This window comes from Colias eurytheme, chromosome 23, assembly GCF_061535395.1.
Source record: "Colias eurytheme isolate Ceu_HAF_F1 chromosome 23, ilColEury1 Martin Lab GWU primary, whole genome shotgun sequence".
NCBI lineage: Eukaryota > Metazoa > Arthropoda > Insecta > Lepidoptera > Pieridae > Colias > Colias eurytheme.
Window position 1 is genome coordinate 130966 of NC_143002.1, and position 19307 is coordinate 150272.

Consider the following 19307-nt stretch of genomic DNA (forward strand, 5'->3'; position numbering starts at 1 on the left):
TATCAGTAGGACTTGTATAATTATACCTACTACGTCACCTGTATGAGGACCCTAATATTGTCAACTAGTTTCAGAATCAGTGATAATTTGCGATGTAAGCGCATTCACTGAAATATGTTACAGTTATTTATTACCTAGCGATACAAACTGTCATAAGATAACACATAAATATTAGTTATGGCTACTAAATCGTGCAAAATGTGTTAAATAGTTTGTTAATAAAACAAATCGAATACTTAAATATAGATACTTTTTTTTATTTTAGTTAAACTTATTGTTGTTGTATTTCAAAATATTTTCTTATAAAATAAAAGCAAAGAAATATGTAGGTTTGAAACACGAATTTTTTCTATTACATAAGTGACGTTTTCGACCGCCTCGCCACTTACGAATTCACCTCAGCAATTGAATTTGTTTCTGAAATTACATATGCTATAAAAATAATAAAATAAAGAATTCCTATCATTTTCGTACGAAATATAATATTTTAGTGCGCTCGAGGCGTGAATCGAAAAATTCAAATAGAATTCGCCCTTTGAAAGTTAACTGAGAGCTTTTCACAGTCTGATGAACAAACGCACGGAAAACTGAAGTTTCGTGTACATTTATTTTAATAAAAAGCATCATATTTTACTCGCATCTCACCGTGTTTAATGCATTTCAGCATATGCGGTGCATCGGAGCACGAACGTTCACAGGGAAGTGAAAATATTATTGATGGTAGTAAAAATAATATTTTAATGAACTAAACATTAAAACATATTTTTATAGGTTTTAAGCTTCGTAGTTTAATATGAAACTTACAATAAAACAGGGATTGTCTTATTAGTTATGCAAAATTCAACCACATTCAATCACTTTTTCCGTTGCGTAATCTGTTGCAATGTGATAAAAACTATAATCCAATGTAAAATAATGCTTAGATATTAAATGGTATATTTTATTTCAATATAATTTATATATAACAATACATTACGAGGGTAACTTTTAACATACCGTTAACAATTCCATCGCAAGATGAAAAACTCTACGTTCATACAACATATTATTATGAACGAAATTTAATAAATAAAGAGGTAAAAGTATTATCTAAAGAAAAATGCAATAAGCTGGAGTGCTATTGAAATCAGCATCAAATGAAAGGCTCTAATGATAGGATGCAACTCGATCGCCGCTACAAACCACTTGAAAATGAAATGATGCACTTTTCTAGCCTTTTGTTTATTTCTGAGTACCAGTATAAAATTACATATATTTAGAATATAATATGAATAGTATTCATGAATCTGTTGATAAAAATTTATAGATATTATTTGTATCTAGGTATTAAATTTGCTACGCATAGGTTATTTGCTACATATACTTTCTAATTTCAATAAAACTTTCATCACTAATTATTTAAAAAAAAATTTTTTTACTCCTTATTACTCAATTACATCGTTGTATAATTTACAAAGTTATCAATGATAGGCAAAAGAAAGAACTATTAGTTTTTTGAGGTATTTTCATTACATTAATTTAAATGGCATTGAATACTCAAATAACTAAATAGATTGAAAAACTGAATAGTCACAGTCCAGACTATAGTCACTACCCTAACTCCGTTCGTTTTTTGCTCCGTTTTAGAGAAATTTCAATTACTTAAGTTGGGAACGAATGATTCAGTTCGCTATTTCGCTTTTTCGCACAAAAACGGACTCTTGTGTATTCCATTCAATTAGACCTACTTGTCTGTAGCGACATTTAACTTCGTTATATTTTAGATGAATAATATCGATCGAGTGTTTTAAATTATTAAGTACCAACTACAAGCATCACTGTTATAAATGAACATAAATGGTTTGTGTGCAATGAATATTCTTTTTACTTGATAAAATTATCTTGATATTTTTTAAATTCCAGCATTAAGCATACTCAATCTCAAACATTTAGGGGAGACCGAGGGGAGTTGAAACAATTTTCACGTTTTGTTTGATATGACTCATACTATTATCAGAAATCTTATGGTACTGGTATCAATCGATAGGTTATTCTATACACTTCCGAATGGTTAGCATAAATAAACGGTAAGCGTTAAAGATGGTGCTTAAAAATTGACTTAGTCGTAACAAGTCAACTTGTTTCAATTCCCCTCATACCGAGGTAAGATGAAACAGAGGTCGAGGAGAGTTGAAACATAATGATTTTGGGGAGTAATAAGAGCTGCAAAATAAAAATGATGATTTAATTCAAAGGTTTTAATTAAAACTTATATTTTCAAGTAATCAACGACTTTTATAAGTAATATTTTAATGACATTTCAGTCAAGTAGGTCTAATACAAATAATAAACACCTAAATAACCAAAAATTAACATGCGTAACATCAATTATAATCAGTCAAATCAACAAAATGTTTTACATTTTTATAAAACTAAATCTTTGACATAAAATAGTTAATAATCAGTCGTTTTTTAAGTATGTATTACAATCAGTACCTACTATAAACTATTTAAGGAACAATAATCTACAAAATGTCAAAGACAAAGTTCTCCACCAGCACAAGTTTCATGAGCCCACAATTGGCATTTCGAACATTGAGCCCACTTTTCTTTGGATCTGTTATTTGAATATGATTCCATACAGCAAATACAACAGGATTCCTCTTCTTCTTCATCACTATCTTCGTTTCTTGACAACCTTAACCTTTTTAGTTTTACAGCCTGGTTTTAAACTTATTCTTGCTTTAGTTCCTCCAGTAGGCATGCTTAAACAAATAAACACATTAAATCAACAATAAAATCCGATAATCTTCGTACTTTTTAGCTATAATCAGATATTAAATTGAAAACAAGGAGAGTTGAAACAGTCTGTTTCAAATCACCTCGGTGAGAAAAAACCTCCCAATTTTTATTCAAATCACGACCAAGCAGTAAATACACAGAAATCAAATTTACCAAGTATATTTCAAGAATCAATAGATAATAAGTTTTTAAAACGTAAATAACTCAACCCAAAAAACAATACCAATATTAAAGTACGAGCATCGTAAAAAATCATGAAATACTTACTTTTTACGATTTTCGGCACATGTCATTCAGAACTACACAACTGCACAACTGACGTCATCGGCATGAACTGACGCGATAGCTGGTGGCGGGAGTTGGTTAAAAAAGACGTTGCCAGATCGCTAACAGTTTTAAGTTCGAAGAAATCGAGACTGTTTCAACTCACCTTTGTTTCAAAACCCCTCGGTCTCCCCTATCTATTCAATTAGATTTTATCTAAAATTGAATCGTGAAAGCATAGTTTTAACATATACCACCAAATTCAAACATATAAAGCAAATTAATGACAAAAATAAAAATACGATCGAGAAGTACATATAGAGGTAATAAATAAAACACACATTAATATCAAATTACTTTATTTAAACATACAAATAAATAAACTTACAACTAAATACGCTTATCATTACAACTTATAGTTTCTAGGTTAAATGTAAACAGTAAGCAAAGTACAACTTTACGAATTGTGGTCAATTAAGCCGAGGAAGTTGCCCTCAACTCCCCACTTAAGTATTCTGAATCTGAACAATACTCAACTTAATGCGCACAATTTTAGGGTCCCTACTTTGTTTGTTTCTTAACAACTGTCCCATTGAAGACGAAAACTCTTTAGCGAATTCAAATGTATTTTTCAATTTAAATCTTCACGTAATGATAGCAAATTGTTTGCATGAATTCGAAATAAAAATAGATCCTTTAAGTAATTGAGCCAAATTAACATACGGATAAATAAGTAGATTGTTGAAGAAAACTGGTGATTGTTTTTAATACAAGAATATGGTACCATCAGAGTGATTTTCTACTTTAATGGTGGGGGGAGGAGGGTCTCTCTCCAGAAGGTAGTTTCTCAGTACGATCAAACCGACGTTGGCGACGGAACACAGATTGGCACCGAGCAGTACCCTGAAATTATATTATTATGTTTGTAAAGCAATTGTTAGTACATTTCAATTTTATCTAGATTTTAAAAAAAGCTATTCAGTGTATTTATCATTATTTCGTCATCTAGGTAATAAGTTTTTTTAAGTGTATTAAAATATTCACTACTTTCTGTCTGGTACTAATATAATAATAAAAAAACGTATTTATTACGTATTTATTTAATGCAAATAGTTAATACGAAAAGAAAATCGATTTAGTCCAATAAGCGTCAAAATAAACACATAATATTATGATAAACTAACCAGTAAGAATAACCAAGTCCAGGGCCAGGGCTCAAGGAGCCCAGCGCAATGTAAGAGAAGGCGAGGTGGTCCTTCCACCCGGAGGTCAGCCAGTAGATGCCGAAGAACAGCATGAATGTCATACCCACCACTGTGGTAGCCACGTTCGACCAGAGACAACCTACAAGTCATAGCTCATAATAATATGAGAAAATGTAAAACATCGAAAATCTTAAGGCTATTTTATTTCAGTTATTTTAAGTCCCTCGAATATTACGTAGGTAGGTAGTAGGACATTGTGAAGAATAATATAGCTATTTCTGCAAAAAAGTGCTGGACAAACTATTTTTTATTTTTATTTTTGAAGTGAAACTTCTGTATCGGGGTTGAAAAAAAATTTAGTGTAACATTTTTTCGTTACGCGTGACATTTTTCCGTTATGCGCCAACTTTTTCTTATCCCTACCACGCGTGATTCGACGTATTTCTGTAAAATTGCATATAGTAAATTTTTTTTTGAAAAATAAGGTCATAAAGAAGTTTCACTTCTTACACTATTATAGTACGCCGCACACATTTTTTTAATGTTCATAAATGTAGTTCAACCTTCTCTACTTATAGAGGTCAGAAAGCGTTCTCTGAAATAACAAACATTATAAATGGTAAATGGTAAAACTACGTCAAGACGATTCAAAAGGGTTTCTTATTGAATAAATGTTTGAATTTGAGTTTGAAAGCATCATCATGAAATAAATAAGCTAATTGCCTTACCTGGCAAACCAAATATCGGTTCTGTGGGGTTCTTAGTAGCGTTGAGTATGGCGAGTCCCGCGGACAGCACTGCGAGTACGAGCTGCAGGAACAGTAGCGTGAGCAGACTCACGTACACTCCGTACGATAGTACAGGCGGCTCTGATACTGGATAAATCATTATAATTAATATGCTTGAATAAGATTAACTCATGAGTTTTGTCACCGATCGTTTTGAATTAAATATATCCATTTAAAGTGGGTCAAAATCGGACTGACTGTAGCGAGTCGGTAGTCGGTACATACAAACATACAGTTAAATAAGCGTGTTATAAATAGGTTAAATAGGTATAATAAGTTTTAATTATTTTACAAATGAAATATGGTGAAAAATAAAACATGAACAAAAAAAATTGTAAAATAATTTGGAAAATCCAAAAGTGCACGCCTCATAATTTTTTTTTAATAAATATTTATTATTATTTTTGTTTATTTAATAACAATTAAACCACATCGAATCAGACCCTGAAAAATGAAAGGGTTCTATTCCTGAGCATACTCAAGCGTAAGAGAAAAAAAAAGACTCGATTAGTAAAGTATTTCGGTCGCTATCGTGTTAACAAGAAAAAGGATCCGCACATACAGACACACGGACGTCCAAGACAGAACTTTTTTAAACTGTTTTTTAACTAGTTTAAATAACAAAAATGACATCAAAAATATCATGAACGTTAAAAATAGTGTTTTTTCTTAATATGTGTGTGTATGTATTATCTTACAAGTGCAATGTATGATACATAAAGACATTTTAAGTTTGAAAAATCAGGCCCAGTAGACAAAGTAACAATTACAAAACGATAACGAAGTTAGAAATCGCAAAAATGTATGGGATTGACATACGCCGCGTTAGATCACGTGGTCTATCTAATGTCAATCCCATACATTTTTGCGATTTCTAACTTCGTTATCGTTTTGTAATTGTTACTTTGTCTAAGGCCCCAGATGTTTTGCGCGAAGTGACAGTAGTACCCACCTCAACGCTTCGCTTATGAGGCGTGCAAAAGTTATTAAAGTGACTTTATCTGTATCTTTAATCCACAATATATAAACGTTGTTTTATAAATATCGCACCCAACTAATAATTCATCACTTAAATCATAATCCGATTAATAATTTTTAAATACTTAGATTTATAAATAAAGCACTTTTTAATGGATTTAAAAGCCGTAAAGCTTTTGAAACTAAGGGAAAATCAAGTGATTATCATATTGATATTTAATCAGCTTTGAAAGTTTTGTATGTTAATCCATACTAATATTATGAATGCGAAAGTAACTAAACTACTGAACCAATTTGCATGAAATTTGGTATGGAGATATTTTGATACCCGAGAAGAGGACATAGGCATACTTTTTACCCCTATGGAAAATGACGCATTCCCATGGAACATTCAGGTGGGCCGATCCCTTTTACGCCTAAACTACTGAACAGATTTAAATGAAATTTGGTAAGGAGATAGTTTGAGACTTAAGAAAGGACATCAGTTACTTTTGAAGGCGGGAAAACAACCCATTCCCATGGGAAAAATAACTTTACGGTGAATCTGATCACTTTCACTCCTAAATTACTAAAAATTGCTAATATAAACTTTTCACGTTTAATCACAACGAAAATATCGTTTCTGAAAACGTACATGCAACGCATAATCGAAATTAAGAAATGTCTATTATGTATGTATTTAAAAATTTACACCTTGCCTACACAATAATAATGTACAAGCTTTATACTGCAATTTAGTGATACAACTGAGTGGTATTTTGTTTAAGCTGAATATTAATATCAACGTTTAGCAGTTAGCTAGTATTCATTTCGGAGTCTGTTTGTGTGTGCCTTGTGTGTGCGCTGTGACAAAGCGACGAGCAATCTGTTACTAAAAGTGACTTTACAGTTTACACGACTTTGTAAGTTTCGTTCGGCTTCGGTTCGGATTATTTGGTGCCCTTTGTAATTTCTAACTCGACATGAGTTGGAAATTAGAATGTCATAGATTTTTTATTTGATAAGAACAATATTTTTGTGTGTTTGAAGATTATAAAGCCCAGTATTCATGTTTAAAATTTTTTAAACAACGAAGTTGCAGATTATATTATTGATGAAATCATTGCGAATTACAGATTTGATAAAGAATGTTCGTTCGTTTGTTATAGACAAAATTTAACCAAAAATTCCATGGAAATTGTTGTTGCTCAACAAATGTTTACATGTGAATTTGTATTCATGACTTGACGCAGACGTCTCTCAATTTTCTGTTCATGTAATCATCGTTCAGAATATTAAAACTTACTTATAAAGCGGTTTTGTCATACTTTTAAGGTATTATATAAATGTAGAGACAGATGAAAAAACAAGGTAAAAATATAATTGGATTATACTTACGCGGATTATTTGTGTCAACAGTGGTGAACGACACGCAGGCTAAGTTTGGTCGGAAGCCCTGCGCAAGAGCACGCACCTAGAAAAATTATAATAAAAGTACTAATATTTTTTTCTTTTCGTTTACTGTTTGCATGCAGTTCTCAATCTAATAATAAATAAATATTATTTTAAGACAAGTTACGGCCCTGCCTTCATACGAAACTGATGAAAACGCCGTTCGCACGGGAATAGAATGTTGGTCCGATTTCCCTTAGTTAGCATCCAAGCTTACGTCTTTATAATTATTAAAATGTATAAATTCATTCTTTAACTCCGGTCTGCATCGTGCAGACATGGGTGTAAAAGTCTCATTTTAGTCATTAAATGTAGTTTCTAAGTGTAAAGGACGAGCACACGCAGGCGGTAACGGGGCTCCCCGCGCAGCGGCTCCACGTGTATGAGGCGGAATATTAACGCTGCACGTGGAAGAGAGGCGCACCGCGGTTTCGACGAGGCGCACCGCGGTTTCGCCTATCGCGCTGTACTCAGTACGCCACGTGCATTGCGTTTACACGTGGAGGAGGCGTGGCCTAGGCGGCACATGCAAGACAGCCGCCGCCGCTTTGAGTCTCGCCGCCGCTTTTGGATGCCGCCGCCGCTTTGAGTCTCGCCGCCTTTTGGATGCCGCCGCCGCTTTGTGCCTCGCCGCCGGGCGGCCGCTTTGAATCTCCCCGCCGGCGACGCATATAAATAGCCCGAATTTTCAAATGTAATCAGTTCGAGCAAGTGCTTACTCCAGACCAGTAGCGAATAAGTACTAATAGTGATCAGTTAGAGCAAGTCCTTATTACAGACCAGTAGTTAATAAGTAATAGTGATTAGGTATAAATTGTAATTGTAAAAGGAAAATATATGTATGTATGTCGAAGGGAGGGTTTTATTTCGACCACGAATCCCAAAATTATACAGTCCACAACAACGTGTGGTCCTTCGATCGCCGGATAACAACGTGCGACCCTTCGATCGCCGGATAACAACGTGTGATCCAACGAGCACCGGATACTTCAAGGAAGAAACGCTGCACGTGGAAGACCAGATCCTGCCGAAGAGAGGTACACATCGGCGACGAGCTCACCTTCGAGGGACGAATATCGGCAAACCGGTAACGTTGGTACTAGCCTGCTGGTGTTTTTGATCGTCACCAGGCGAGTCAGGTACCTACCGACGGGGCCGCGCTGTTGGTACTAGTCCAATAAGGTGAGTCGTAAGGTTTTTTACGGGCAGACACGGGCCGCCAGTGGTGACCTAGTGGTACGCGCCGGGAATCAGGGGTGCTGGTCAGCGGAACGAGTCTGCCAGTATAAGCCTGCGGTGCGTCACCTCTTTAGGCATGGTGGTAACCCGCAGCCAGGGTGACGCTGTGGAAGTTGAAGACCGGAGCCAGGAGACAGAGCGTGTGCGGCAAGAACGAATGCGGCGGCTGGTGCTGGACCCGTTAGCATCGCCGTCTGACGCACGCTTGACGTCAGCCACAGAAACAATGGAGATCCCGCCGCAACCGCGACGGCATTCGCCAGCGAGATCCGCTAGATCGGTGCGGTCGTCGGCGAGTACGGCGCGGCGGATTAAGGCGGCGGAATTAGAAGCGGCAGAGCGACTCGCCGCTATCCAGAGAAAAGAACTACAAATTGAGAAAGAACTAATAAATAAACGCTTACAGTTCGAGGTGTCCGCCATACAGGAAGACGAGGACCTGCCGGAAGATATCGTCACCGCGACAGAAGAACGAAACAAGGTGGACGAGTGGCTCCAGTCACATCCTGTGCCGAAGGATGACAGACACCAGAGATCCGAACTAAGAAGAGGAAGATCGCCGACGCCGACCAGACGAACAGGAATAGAGCAGCTGGCGGCGTCCCTAGAGAAGATGGCGCGACCGCGCCTACGCCACGCGGACCTTCCTATATTTTCAGGTGCGATCGAAGAGTGGCTGCCGTTCCGAGCAGCCTACCGGGACACAAGCAGCATGTACCAAGTGTCCGACGCAGAAAACATCCAGCGGCTGCGTACATGCCTGAAGGGGGAAGCAAGGGACGCCGTGGCAGCGCTGCTTCACACTGCTTCATCGCCTGAAGCAGTCATGAAAACCTTGGAGCAGTGCTTCGGGAGGCCCGAGATAATTATCGACAGGGCCATGGAGGACCTGAAGAAGCTGCCGCGACCTGGAGCAGCGGCCAAGGACATCAACAGCTTCGCGGTGAAGGTACAGAACGTGGTATGCATACTTCAAACCATAGATAGAAAGGGATATTTATACAATCCTATGCTAGCAAGGGAGATATTGGACAAACTAAGTCCGCACCTGCGGTCCAGATGGTGCGACTATGCATATTCACAGGAAGGTACGGCAGATCCGGAAATTGTGGTGCTGTCCCGCTTCCTGATGAGAGAGGCGGACCAGGCGCTCCGCTACACATACGCGCCGACGAGCAGCACTGCGCCAGCGCGCAGAGACACCACGGCAGCAGCGGCAGCAGCGGCAGTGCGACCTGCTCCATCAAGAAGGAAGTCGGCAGTATACGCCATAGTTTCCAGCAGTGGTGATGAAGAGGAGAAGAAAGAAGAGAAGAAAGAAGAGAAGAAAGAAGAGAAGAAAGAAGAGAAGAAAGAAGACTTCTGCCTGTGCTGCGGGCGCGACCACACCATGGTTGCCTGCCCGCGCTACGCCAAGCTGTCGGTGGATGAGCGGTGGGCGCTGGTGAGGGAAAAGGGCGCCTGCTTCAAGTGCGCCACGAAGAGACATCGGCGCATCTACTGTCGAGCGAAACCATGCGGCGTGAACCAGTGCCGCCGCCCGCATCATTCATCACTGCACGACGTAAGAAGAGAAGAGCCTGCTGCGTCGACCGAAGAAACCGTCATGGCGGTTGCTGACCGCGCAACCGCACCGCCCCGCGCCGTTCTGCTGAAGATGTGTCCAGTTACCGTCGTCGGCCCACGGGGGGAGGTATCGACGCACGCACTGCTCGATGAGGGCTCCACCATCACCCTCATAGATGAGGACCTGGCGCAACAGATCGGCGCCGAAGGTCCCGCCACGCCGCTCCGCATCCACGGGGCGAACATGGAGCAGATTGAAGAAGGAAGTCGACTGGTGACGGTGCAGCTGCGAGGGCAGAGCGACGGGACACTACACGACCTGCGCGCCCGCACGATGAAGAAGCTACAGTTGCATCAGCAGTCCATCCCGGGTTCCCTGCTTCGGTACAGACACCTGCGCGACATACCGGAACATGAGGTATGTTACGAACAAGCACGCGCGGGTGTCCTGGTGGGTACCGACCACTGGGAGCACATCGTGTCAAGAGAGCTTCGGACGGGCGGCGCCGATGAACCTGCCGCCTCCAAGACAAATCTCGGCTGGGTGATACATGGGACAACGCCGCGTCGAATGATCATCGAAAGGGACTGCGTGCTTCACGTCCGAGAACAGCAGCAAGCGGACCTACGGCTACACAACCTGGTGGAAGAACACTTCAAGATAGAATCATTGAACATAGCCAGTAGACCGCGCATAGGTGAAGCCGACCGACGAGCAACGTCAATCGTCGAGATGACTACGAAGAAGACGCCGGGCGGGTATGAAATCGGCCTGCCATGGAAGAGAGATAATGTCCGCATGCCGCCGAGCTACAATGCCGCGCTGCGGAGACTTCTGAAGATTGAAGCCAAGATGGACGCCGCGCCGGAATTCGCAGCCGAGTACACCAAGCAGATGAACAACTTATTTGAGAAAAGGTATGCGGTTCCATGCGACGGCAGTGAAGGCGAGAGCAGCGTGTGCTGGTACCTGCCGCATTTCGCTGTGACCAATCCCAACAAGCCAGGGAAGCAGCGATTGGTTTTCGATGCGGCAGCCAAAAGCCACGGGATTTGTTTAAATGACGAACTGCTTGAGGGCCCAGACTTGCTACTATCACTGCCGGGTATATTATTTCGATTCAGGGAAAAGGCAGTGGCAGTCACGGCAGATATAGAGGAGATGTTCTTACAAGTAAAAATAAGACCCGAAGACCAGCCAGCGCAGCAGTTTTTATGGAGGGGGAGCCGACGCGACACGCCGCCACAGCACTACAAGGTGACGTCCATGATATTCGGTGCAGCGAGCTCTCCGTTTATGGCGCATTACATCCGTAATCATAATGCGCAGCAGCACGCAGAACAGTATCCAATGGCGTTGGAAGCGATAACGAAGAGCCACTACATGGACGATCTGGTGGTGAGCTACGCCGACGCGGAGGAAGCCAGACAAGCAATCGAAGAAATACGGACGGTGCACGCGGCGGCAGGCTTCAAGCTACGAGGATGGAACGCCAACGACAGGAGCGTGCTGAGGGACGTGCCACGAGAACTGCACGCCAGCACACCAACGCAGCTGGGAGGAGCGCAGCCAGCCCCGAAGATCCTCGGGCTAATTTGGGACGCCGAGCAAGACGCGCTAGGATTCAACACAGCAATGAACAGGGTACCGGTGGAGGTGCGAGATCGCAAGCGCCCGCCAACCAAGCGCGAAGCATTAAGTGCGGTAATGTCAATTTATGACCCATTAGGCCTCTTAAGTTATTTCACCATCCGTGCTAAAATCATATTGCAGAGCCTGTGGCGCCTCCAGATTTCATGGGACGAACCAATACCTGAAGAAGAGGGCGAGCAGTTTGCGGGCTGGCTGGCGCAGCTGGAAGCGGTCGGCGCGCTACGTTTGCCGCGATGCTACACAACGGACAACGTCGAAGACATCGAGCTGCACGTGCTATGCGACGCCAGTGAACAAGCGTATGCAGCCGTGGCGTACTGGCGTATGCGGCGAACGGACGGCAGCATACAAGTGAAACTCGTCTCGACGAAAGCAAAGGTGGCACCACGGCGCGCGCAGACAATCCCGCGCCTAGAGCTGCAGGCGGCGGTGATCGGCGCCAGACTCGCCGATCAGATAAGAAGAGAGCACAGGTATGACATATCTCGTACTTGGTTTTGGACAGACTCATCGACGGTGGTGCACTGGGTGCGCAACGATGCAAAGAGATACACGCCGTTCGTCGCGCATCGCCTAGGTGAGATTGGAGAACTAACACAAAGGGAAGAGTGGCGGTGGCTGCCGACTCATGAAAACGTTGCCGACGACGCCACCCGCCTAAGTTTCACCACGGGACATGATCGATGGTTCCAGGGTCCAGAATTCCTGACAAAGACGGAGAACCAGTGGCCCACGGAGAAGGAACTTCGAGAAACAACGGACGAGGCTGATGTACTGCATGTAAGCGAGCTGCCACGGAAGATGGAATGGCTGCCGGATCCAGAGCGCTTCTCCAAATTCCGCACACTGGTGGGAGCAACAGCAAGGGTGCTCGCATTCATCGACATACGCATCAGACACACGGCGACGAGACTAGAATGTCGCCACCTGGAGCAAGCCGAACGACTGCTGGTGCAGCGCGCACAGAACGACAGCTTTGGAGAAGACATAAAGCGAATCAAGGACGCGCGCCCCATCAGCAGATCCAGTAGACTGTACAAATTGGACCCGGTAATGGAAGACGGCGTGCTGAGAGTAAGGGGCCGCATAAACGCAGCCACGGCACCCGACACAATGAAGAAGCCGGTAATCCTCGACGGCCGGCACAGAATAACCAGACTAATAGTGTTACAGGAACATTGTGCCGCCGGACACGCCAACCGCGAGCGCGTCACCAACGACCTGAGACAGCGCTACTGGGTCATCCACCTGCGGCCTACAGTGCGCGCTGTGGAGAAGAACTGCGCGCTGTGCCGAGTACGCCGAGCAATGCCGCAGGTCCCAGCCAAAGGGGACTTGCCGCGCGCTCGCCTCGACCCGTTCCATCGACCCTTTACCAACTGCGGGGTCGACTACTTCGGGCCAATGATGGTCAAGATCGGACGAAGAAGAGAGAAGAGATGGGGCGCGCTGTTCACATGCCTGACATCGCGAGCCGTGCACCTGGAGCTCGTCGCATCTCTGTCAACGGACTCAGCCATCATGGCGCTGAGAAGGATGGCAGCTCGCAGAGGGTGGCCTCGTCTGATGTACTCAGACAACGGTACAAACTTCAGGGGCGCCGATCAAGAACTGAAGAAGGCGTACAACGAGTGGGCGCCGGCGCTACAAGAAGAAGCGCTGCGCCACCGGATGGAGTGGCGCTACATACCGCCGGGTGCGCCGCATCAAGGCGGTGCATGGGAGCGGCTGGTGCGGTCGGTGAAAACCGCGCTCGGCGCGACACTACGGGAGAAGGCGCCGCCAGAAGAGGTGCTGCGGACTCTACTCACCGAGGCGGAGTTCGCGGTGAACGCGAGGCCGCTGACTCACGTGAGCGTGAGCCCAGACGACCCCGAAGCCCTCACGCCCAACCACTTCCTGTTGGGCTCCTCAACGGGACTGCCGACGACGGGGCCGTGCGACGAAGCAGACCGACGGACCTGGCGCGCCAGCCAGGCACTCGCCGACCACTTCTGGCGCCGATGGATCAAGGAGTACCTACCGACGCTCGTGCCACGGGGGGAGGCGCGAAAGGACACGCGACGCCTCGAGGAAGGTGACGTGGTCATTATCGTGGACCACGTCTTGCCGCGCAACACATGGCCCATGGGGGTCGTGGTGCGCGTTCACGCCGGGCCGGACGACGCTGTGCGGGTAGCCGAAGTGAAGACCAAGAGCGGGATCTTCAGACGCCCCGTCAGCAAGCTCGTCGTGATGAAGGAGGCTACGCAAGCTACGCCGGGGGGAGGACTGTAAAGGACGAGCACACGCAGGCGGTAACGGGGCTCCCCGCGCAGCGGCTCCACGTGTATGAGGCGGAATATTAACGCTGCACGTGGAAGAGAGGCGCACCGCGGTTTCGACGAGGCGCACCGCGGTTTCGCCTATCGCGCTGTACTCAGTACGCCACGTGCATTGCGTTTACACGTGGAGGAGGCGTGGCCTAGGCGGCACATGCAAGACAGCCGCCGCCGCTTTGAGTCTCGCCGCCGCTTTTGGATGCCGCCGCCGCTTTGAGTCTCGCCGCCTTTTGGATGCCGCCGCCGCTTTGTGCCTCGCCGCCGGGCGGCCGCTTTGAATCTCCCCGCCGGCGACGCATATAAATAGCCCGAATTTTCAAATGTAATCAGTTCGAGCAAGTGCTTACTCCAGACCAGTAGCGAATAAGTACTAATAGTGATCAGTTAGAGCAAGTCCTTATTACAGACCAGTAGTTAATAAGTAATAGTGATTAGGTATAAATTGTAATTGTAAAAGGAAAATATATGTATGTATGTCGAAGGGAGGGTTTTATTTCGACCACGAATCCCAAAATTATACAGTCCACAACACTAAGTATATCTGAGTTTCTTTTGGGGCCTCCGGCTGCGGGAAATGTAATTGACACAATCCTGCTGCATGCATTACATAAATAATGTATCATCGACGAATTTTTATACATTCTTGTATTTTTACTGTATCCATCTATGATCTAGCCTGTTATTAAAAAATGGCACTTAATTGCAATTTTGATTGGTCTAAAAGTAAGTATTCGAAAATATCTCTACAACTCTATAATTATCATAATGCACTATCTATCTGTTTTAAGCACTTCATTCATGAATAATATTTGATAATAATTAAAACTAATCATAATAAAAATATCGTAAAATCATTCCTAGATAATCAAAGAAAACAATGGGAGTCACATGAACATCAATAATGTTATGACTATGAGAAATAATGTATTTCTGTGAACATAATATCATATTAGTTAGGTATATAGTTACTACTGAAATTAATGAAAGGAAACTTCGTTAATGAAACCCATTTTGACGACTTGTGACATCTACGAAACCCTACTTAATTACGTGACGAAATAGGTTACGTCTTGTACATTATATTTTAAGCAATCCACCAAGTCTATATTATACCTACATGTTATTATATAGATACTTAGTCCTTTTATGATTTGGCAATTTCATATACTTATACTTGTGTACCTATACTAATATTTTTGTTACAATAGCAACTCAAAACAAAGTTTCCAACTTCAACAAAATGCATCAAAATTCGGCACGCAATACAATAAAGTTCGCCTCTTTACGAGTCGCATGTCAAATATTATGCCACAGATACTAAGTTGTTCTATAAAATTATGGTACTTACCTCGTCTTCCCTCGCTTGTTTCTCCGTTTTACAGCTCACAGCGCACGCGTTTATGTCCGATAAACATGTCACTGGAAACAGATTCATTGGATTTTAAATTCATGAATTAAACATTATATTGTGAACAAATTACCCATTTATTATGGTTCTCTTTAAAATATAATTTATGGATAACTAAATAAATAAGCTAATTACTTAAAAATTTAAGATTCTGTGCCTGTTTAATTTTCATGTCAGCGCCTGACGAAGACAGAAAAATACGAAAGAAATTTGAATTTAATAATATGCAGGACGATAAAATATTATCTTAAGTCTACAAGCACATATAAAATTGCTCTATAACCTAAAACTAATTCCTATTTTCACTTTCCTAATTAAAACTTACTGTAAAGTCGATTATAAGAGGGAGTGATGAAGATATGTAATGCCAATTCCCCGTTGAACATGCCATAGCGGATAATGCTGTCCTTGTTCTGTTCAGCCGTGCTTCCCGTAGACACTACCTAAAAATATATATACAACAGGGATGTATTCGTAATTCATCCTGTATTTAAATAAAGTTATCACACTTTTTTACCTATGTCATGAGCGTTCAATATGAATAATTATATCATTGTTAATAAGCGTTCAATTCGCGCTAATCTTTAAGAATTAACTTCGCGAATTCAATGCATTCAGCATAATCAAAACATTTACTATCTGATATCAAGAATAAATTTATGACTAGAGTAAAATGTTATCTATTACAAAGAAAAAGTTGCAAAACTGATATTTTATTCAGTATTGGGGCCGAATATAACAATCCAGTAGGATTGAGCTGGCCAGCTGCGTCAGATGATGTAAATTCAATTGGTATATAACTTTGCTAGAGCCTCGCCTAAATTGAAAATTGTTTGTCTATGTATAAAAAGGTGAACAAGTTGGAATATTTATTCCGTTTGCGTTTGTTCGAGGACCGCGTTTTGTTTTTGTTTCTTGCTAATACTTTTATAAATGGAAAGTAGACAGAATTACACGCAAACTTTTGAGTAAGGGCCGGCGCCCACTGCCGGCACGGCACGGCATGGCACGGCAGAGCATCCCGCGGCGTGCAATGGCATCCCGCGGCGTGCAGTGGCATCCCGCGGCGTGCTGCGTGATCCCGCGGCATTCAGTGGCATGCCGTGGCATCCTGCTAAAAGCCCCACTAATGCTGCATAAGTTTCAACCTTATTTCAACTAGCTAGCAATCATAATTCCTCGACCCCAAAGTGACACATACGCCTCGCGGGATGCAATGGCGCGCCGCGGCATTCCTTGGAATGAAACAGCAAGACACGTCATGCCGCCGCATCCCGCGGCGTGCCGCGTCATGCTGCAGCATCCTGCGATACGTCGCGGCATCGTGGCATCGAAATAAAGTAACTTGAATTCTAAACTGATTGAAATAAGATTCAAAATAACTTCATTAGTAATAAAATCCTCTGCCCTGCCATGCCACGCCGTGCCGGCAGTGGGCGCCGGCCCTTAATGTTTATTTTAAATATTAGTTCACGATTATTGTTCAATAGGTACCTATAGGTATCTTCAGTAATTGTGATTCCTCTTTATTGTCATTATAGAGTCTACAGAACCTTTCTTAACATAACAAAATATATTATAACAGTGCATTGTTGTCGATAACATTTATAATTAGGTAGTAGACCGTACCATAAAATTATTGAAAGAATTTCACTTTCTTTAAAACATAACATTTGTATTTATACCTAGAAAAAATAGATTAAAGGCACCTACATATTTTAAAATATTCAATTTTCAAGCACAGGGAGCATCCTTAAATGGAGAGCTTTATTTTTTGCATTTTATGGTAGGTATATTATTGATATCAAGTCGATGTGGTGCAATGTGTTAGAAGTTTTATTTTAATGTTTAATAATAAATTATGATTTGAAACAAATCGAGTACCGCAGATAGCATTCCTATTTAAGAGCATAGGAATATAGGTTAATGAATAATTAGGTCAGTTTATAGGTATTTTTGTCGTCATAAAATGATAAACATCGCATGTTCTCACCATTGTCCATGTTGTCCATTGTCAATGTTTATCTAAGTTAGTATTTGGTAACTTCAAGTAAACGAAACATGAACTTACCCACCCCTCGCTAGCGAGTGCGACAATAATTAACAACACACTTAAAATTCCTGAGAGAAATGCACAAAAAATGTAACTTCGTCGTGTCTCCGCCATCACGATCACACAATACTAATTATTATCAGATAATTACGATAAGTATTGGATAAGCTATTGCTGATAATGTATAACGACTCATCAAGCTTGATAAAGAAAATATTTTGAATTGGATATATTTTCATCTTGGTTGGCGGAATTAGATAAGGTTATATGCGAATTAGGTTGTTGTGTTGCGTTTTGAGAATTACCTACTAACCTTTCCTACAAATAAATCAATTAGCTAAGTTAAAAACACATTTGAAACAAAATCCCACGAGGGTACTATTCTTAATCACACATTGAATATTCGTTTATGTTCACATTATGGTAAGCACTCCTTATGGCATGTATAATTGTGTAAAAGGGTTGCTTTGGGTTGCTTATTGTATCCATCCTAATTAAATTATTTGGCAGCAATTAGGAGAAGAAATAAAACAACAAAATATATTAAATAATTTATTGCGGAAGCTTTTAAAAATATAATTTAAACTAATCTATAAAATACAGTTCAGAATCACACGGTGCGACTACATACACGTTTACACTTACATTAGATAAACCAGTAATTTATTATTGCGTTTATTTTCAATAATTTCTCAAGTTTATTCATTATAAGGCTATTTTGGGCGATCTAAATCAAGATTTAAAGTTTTTTAAAAGTATCAAACAATACATGCGAGCTTGTCTTGAATATAGCAACCTAATCTTCTTATATATAAAAATGAATCGCAAAATGTGTTGGTAAGCGCATAACTCGAGAACGGCTGAACCGATTTCGATAATTCTTTTTTTATTATATTCCTTGAAGTACGAGGATGGTTTTTATGTAGAGAAAACGTAAATATGTACCACGGGCGAAGCCGGGGCGGTCCGCTAGTATATTATATATGTATATAAGTATATAGTTTATTTTTTCAATCCAATTAGCATACCGATATAATTATGTCAAAATTTATTGAATTACTGAATTTTCGCGCCAAAATAGCCTTATCCCTCGTCATCGAATAACATCTTTATCTCCAACATATTTGCTTACAAAATTTTAAACTATTTCCTACATATTGTATAAAAATCACGTATTTTCACACAAGACATTCATTATTTCAATTAAGGCTAAAAGCAGTTTCCCTTAGTTAGATTTTTATTTCAAGCAGGATTTGTTTAATCAGTATATGAGTTAAATTTTTAATACAACAAATAATAAAGATAATTTATTTCCAACTGAATCTTATTATTTAATACGATATCATGAACACAAACACAAAAAAATCATTCATTTCTGTATAATATTATGTACTAAATTGTTAACATATTAAAAATAATACTTCAAAAATCATTTGCGATCGAAAGAAAAACTCTGTTTGACCCGGGAAAGTATTTAGGACTCTACAGAAAGTTGCTACAATGACTTCTAGACTATAACAGTAAACACTAAGGCCATCCTAGATTTTGTACTACTATTCGTAACAACTGATTTCATAGTGTAAAAAACTGTACAGTAGGGTTGACACTCTATAGAAATA

General features: G+C 41.3%; 2 protein-coding genes and 1 long non-coding RNA gene across 3 annotated transcripts; 1 reads left to right on the plus strand and 2 right to left on the minus strand.

The window, feature by feature from the left end:
• Window positions 1-2222: 2222 nt before the first annotated feature.
• Window positions 2223-3139, minus strand: LOC149898069 (uncharacterized). The gene is made up of 2 exons (XR_016458095.1): window positions 3049-3139; window positions 2223-2744 (listed from the first exon to the last, which is right to left on the minus strand). It is a non-coding gene; the product is annotated as an uncharacterized LOC149898069 (long non-coding RNA).
• A 248-nt stretch (window positions 3140-3387) lies between these two features.
• On the minus strand, window positions 3388-17807 carry LOC149898070 (uncharacterized). Its single transcript, XM_090115555.1, has 7 exons — window positions 17707-17807; window positions 15961-16078; window positions 15576-15646; window positions 7394-7469; window positions 4979-5125; window positions 4230-4389; window positions 3388-3948 (listed from the first exon to the last, which is right to left on the minus strand). Exons 1-7 carry the CDS (start codon window positions 17800-17802, stop codon window positions 3810-3812), a joined length of 807 nt encoding a protein of 268 aa, XP_089971681.1. The 5' UTR covers window positions 17803-17807; the 3' UTR covers window positions 3388-3809.
• LOC149898071 (uncharacterized) lies at window positions 8353-14689 on the plus strand. Its single transcript, XM_090115299.1, has 2 exons — window positions 8353-11957; window positions 12027-14689. The coding sequence occupies exons 1-2, from the start codon at window positions 8763-8765 to the stop codon at window positions 14181-14183; spliced, it is 5352 nt and encodes a 1783-aa protein (XP_089971425.1). The 5' UTR covers window positions 8353-8762; the 3' UTR covers window positions 14184-14689.
• Window positions 17808-19307: the final 1500 nt, after the last annotated feature.

What these genes read in the sequence shown, in the direction of transcription:
- LOC149898071 (XM_090115299.1), top strand. Translation starts at nt 8,763, where the DNA reads ATGGTGGTAACCCGCAGCCAGGGTGACGCTGTGGAAGTTGAAGACCGG. An exon ending in AGCGCGAAGCATTAAGTGCG is followed by an intron (nt 11,958 to 12,026) that starts GTAATGTCAATT and finishes ATCATATTGCAG; the next exon opens with AGCCTGTGGCGCCTCCAGAT.
- LOC149898070 (XM_090115555.1), bottom strand. Translation starts at nt 17,802, where the DNA reads ATGGCGGAGACACGACGAAGTTACATTTTTTGTGCATTTCTCTCAGGA. An exon ending in TGTTGACACAAATAATCCGC is followed by an intron (nt 5,126 to 7,393) that starts GTAAGTATAATC and finishes TGATTTATCCAG; the next exon opens with TATCAGAGCCGCCTGTACTA. An exon ending in GGACTTGGTTATTCTTACTG is followed by an intron (nt 3,949 to 4,229) that starts GTTAGTTTATCA and finishes ATATAATTTCAG; the next exon opens with GGTACTGCTCGGTGCCAATC.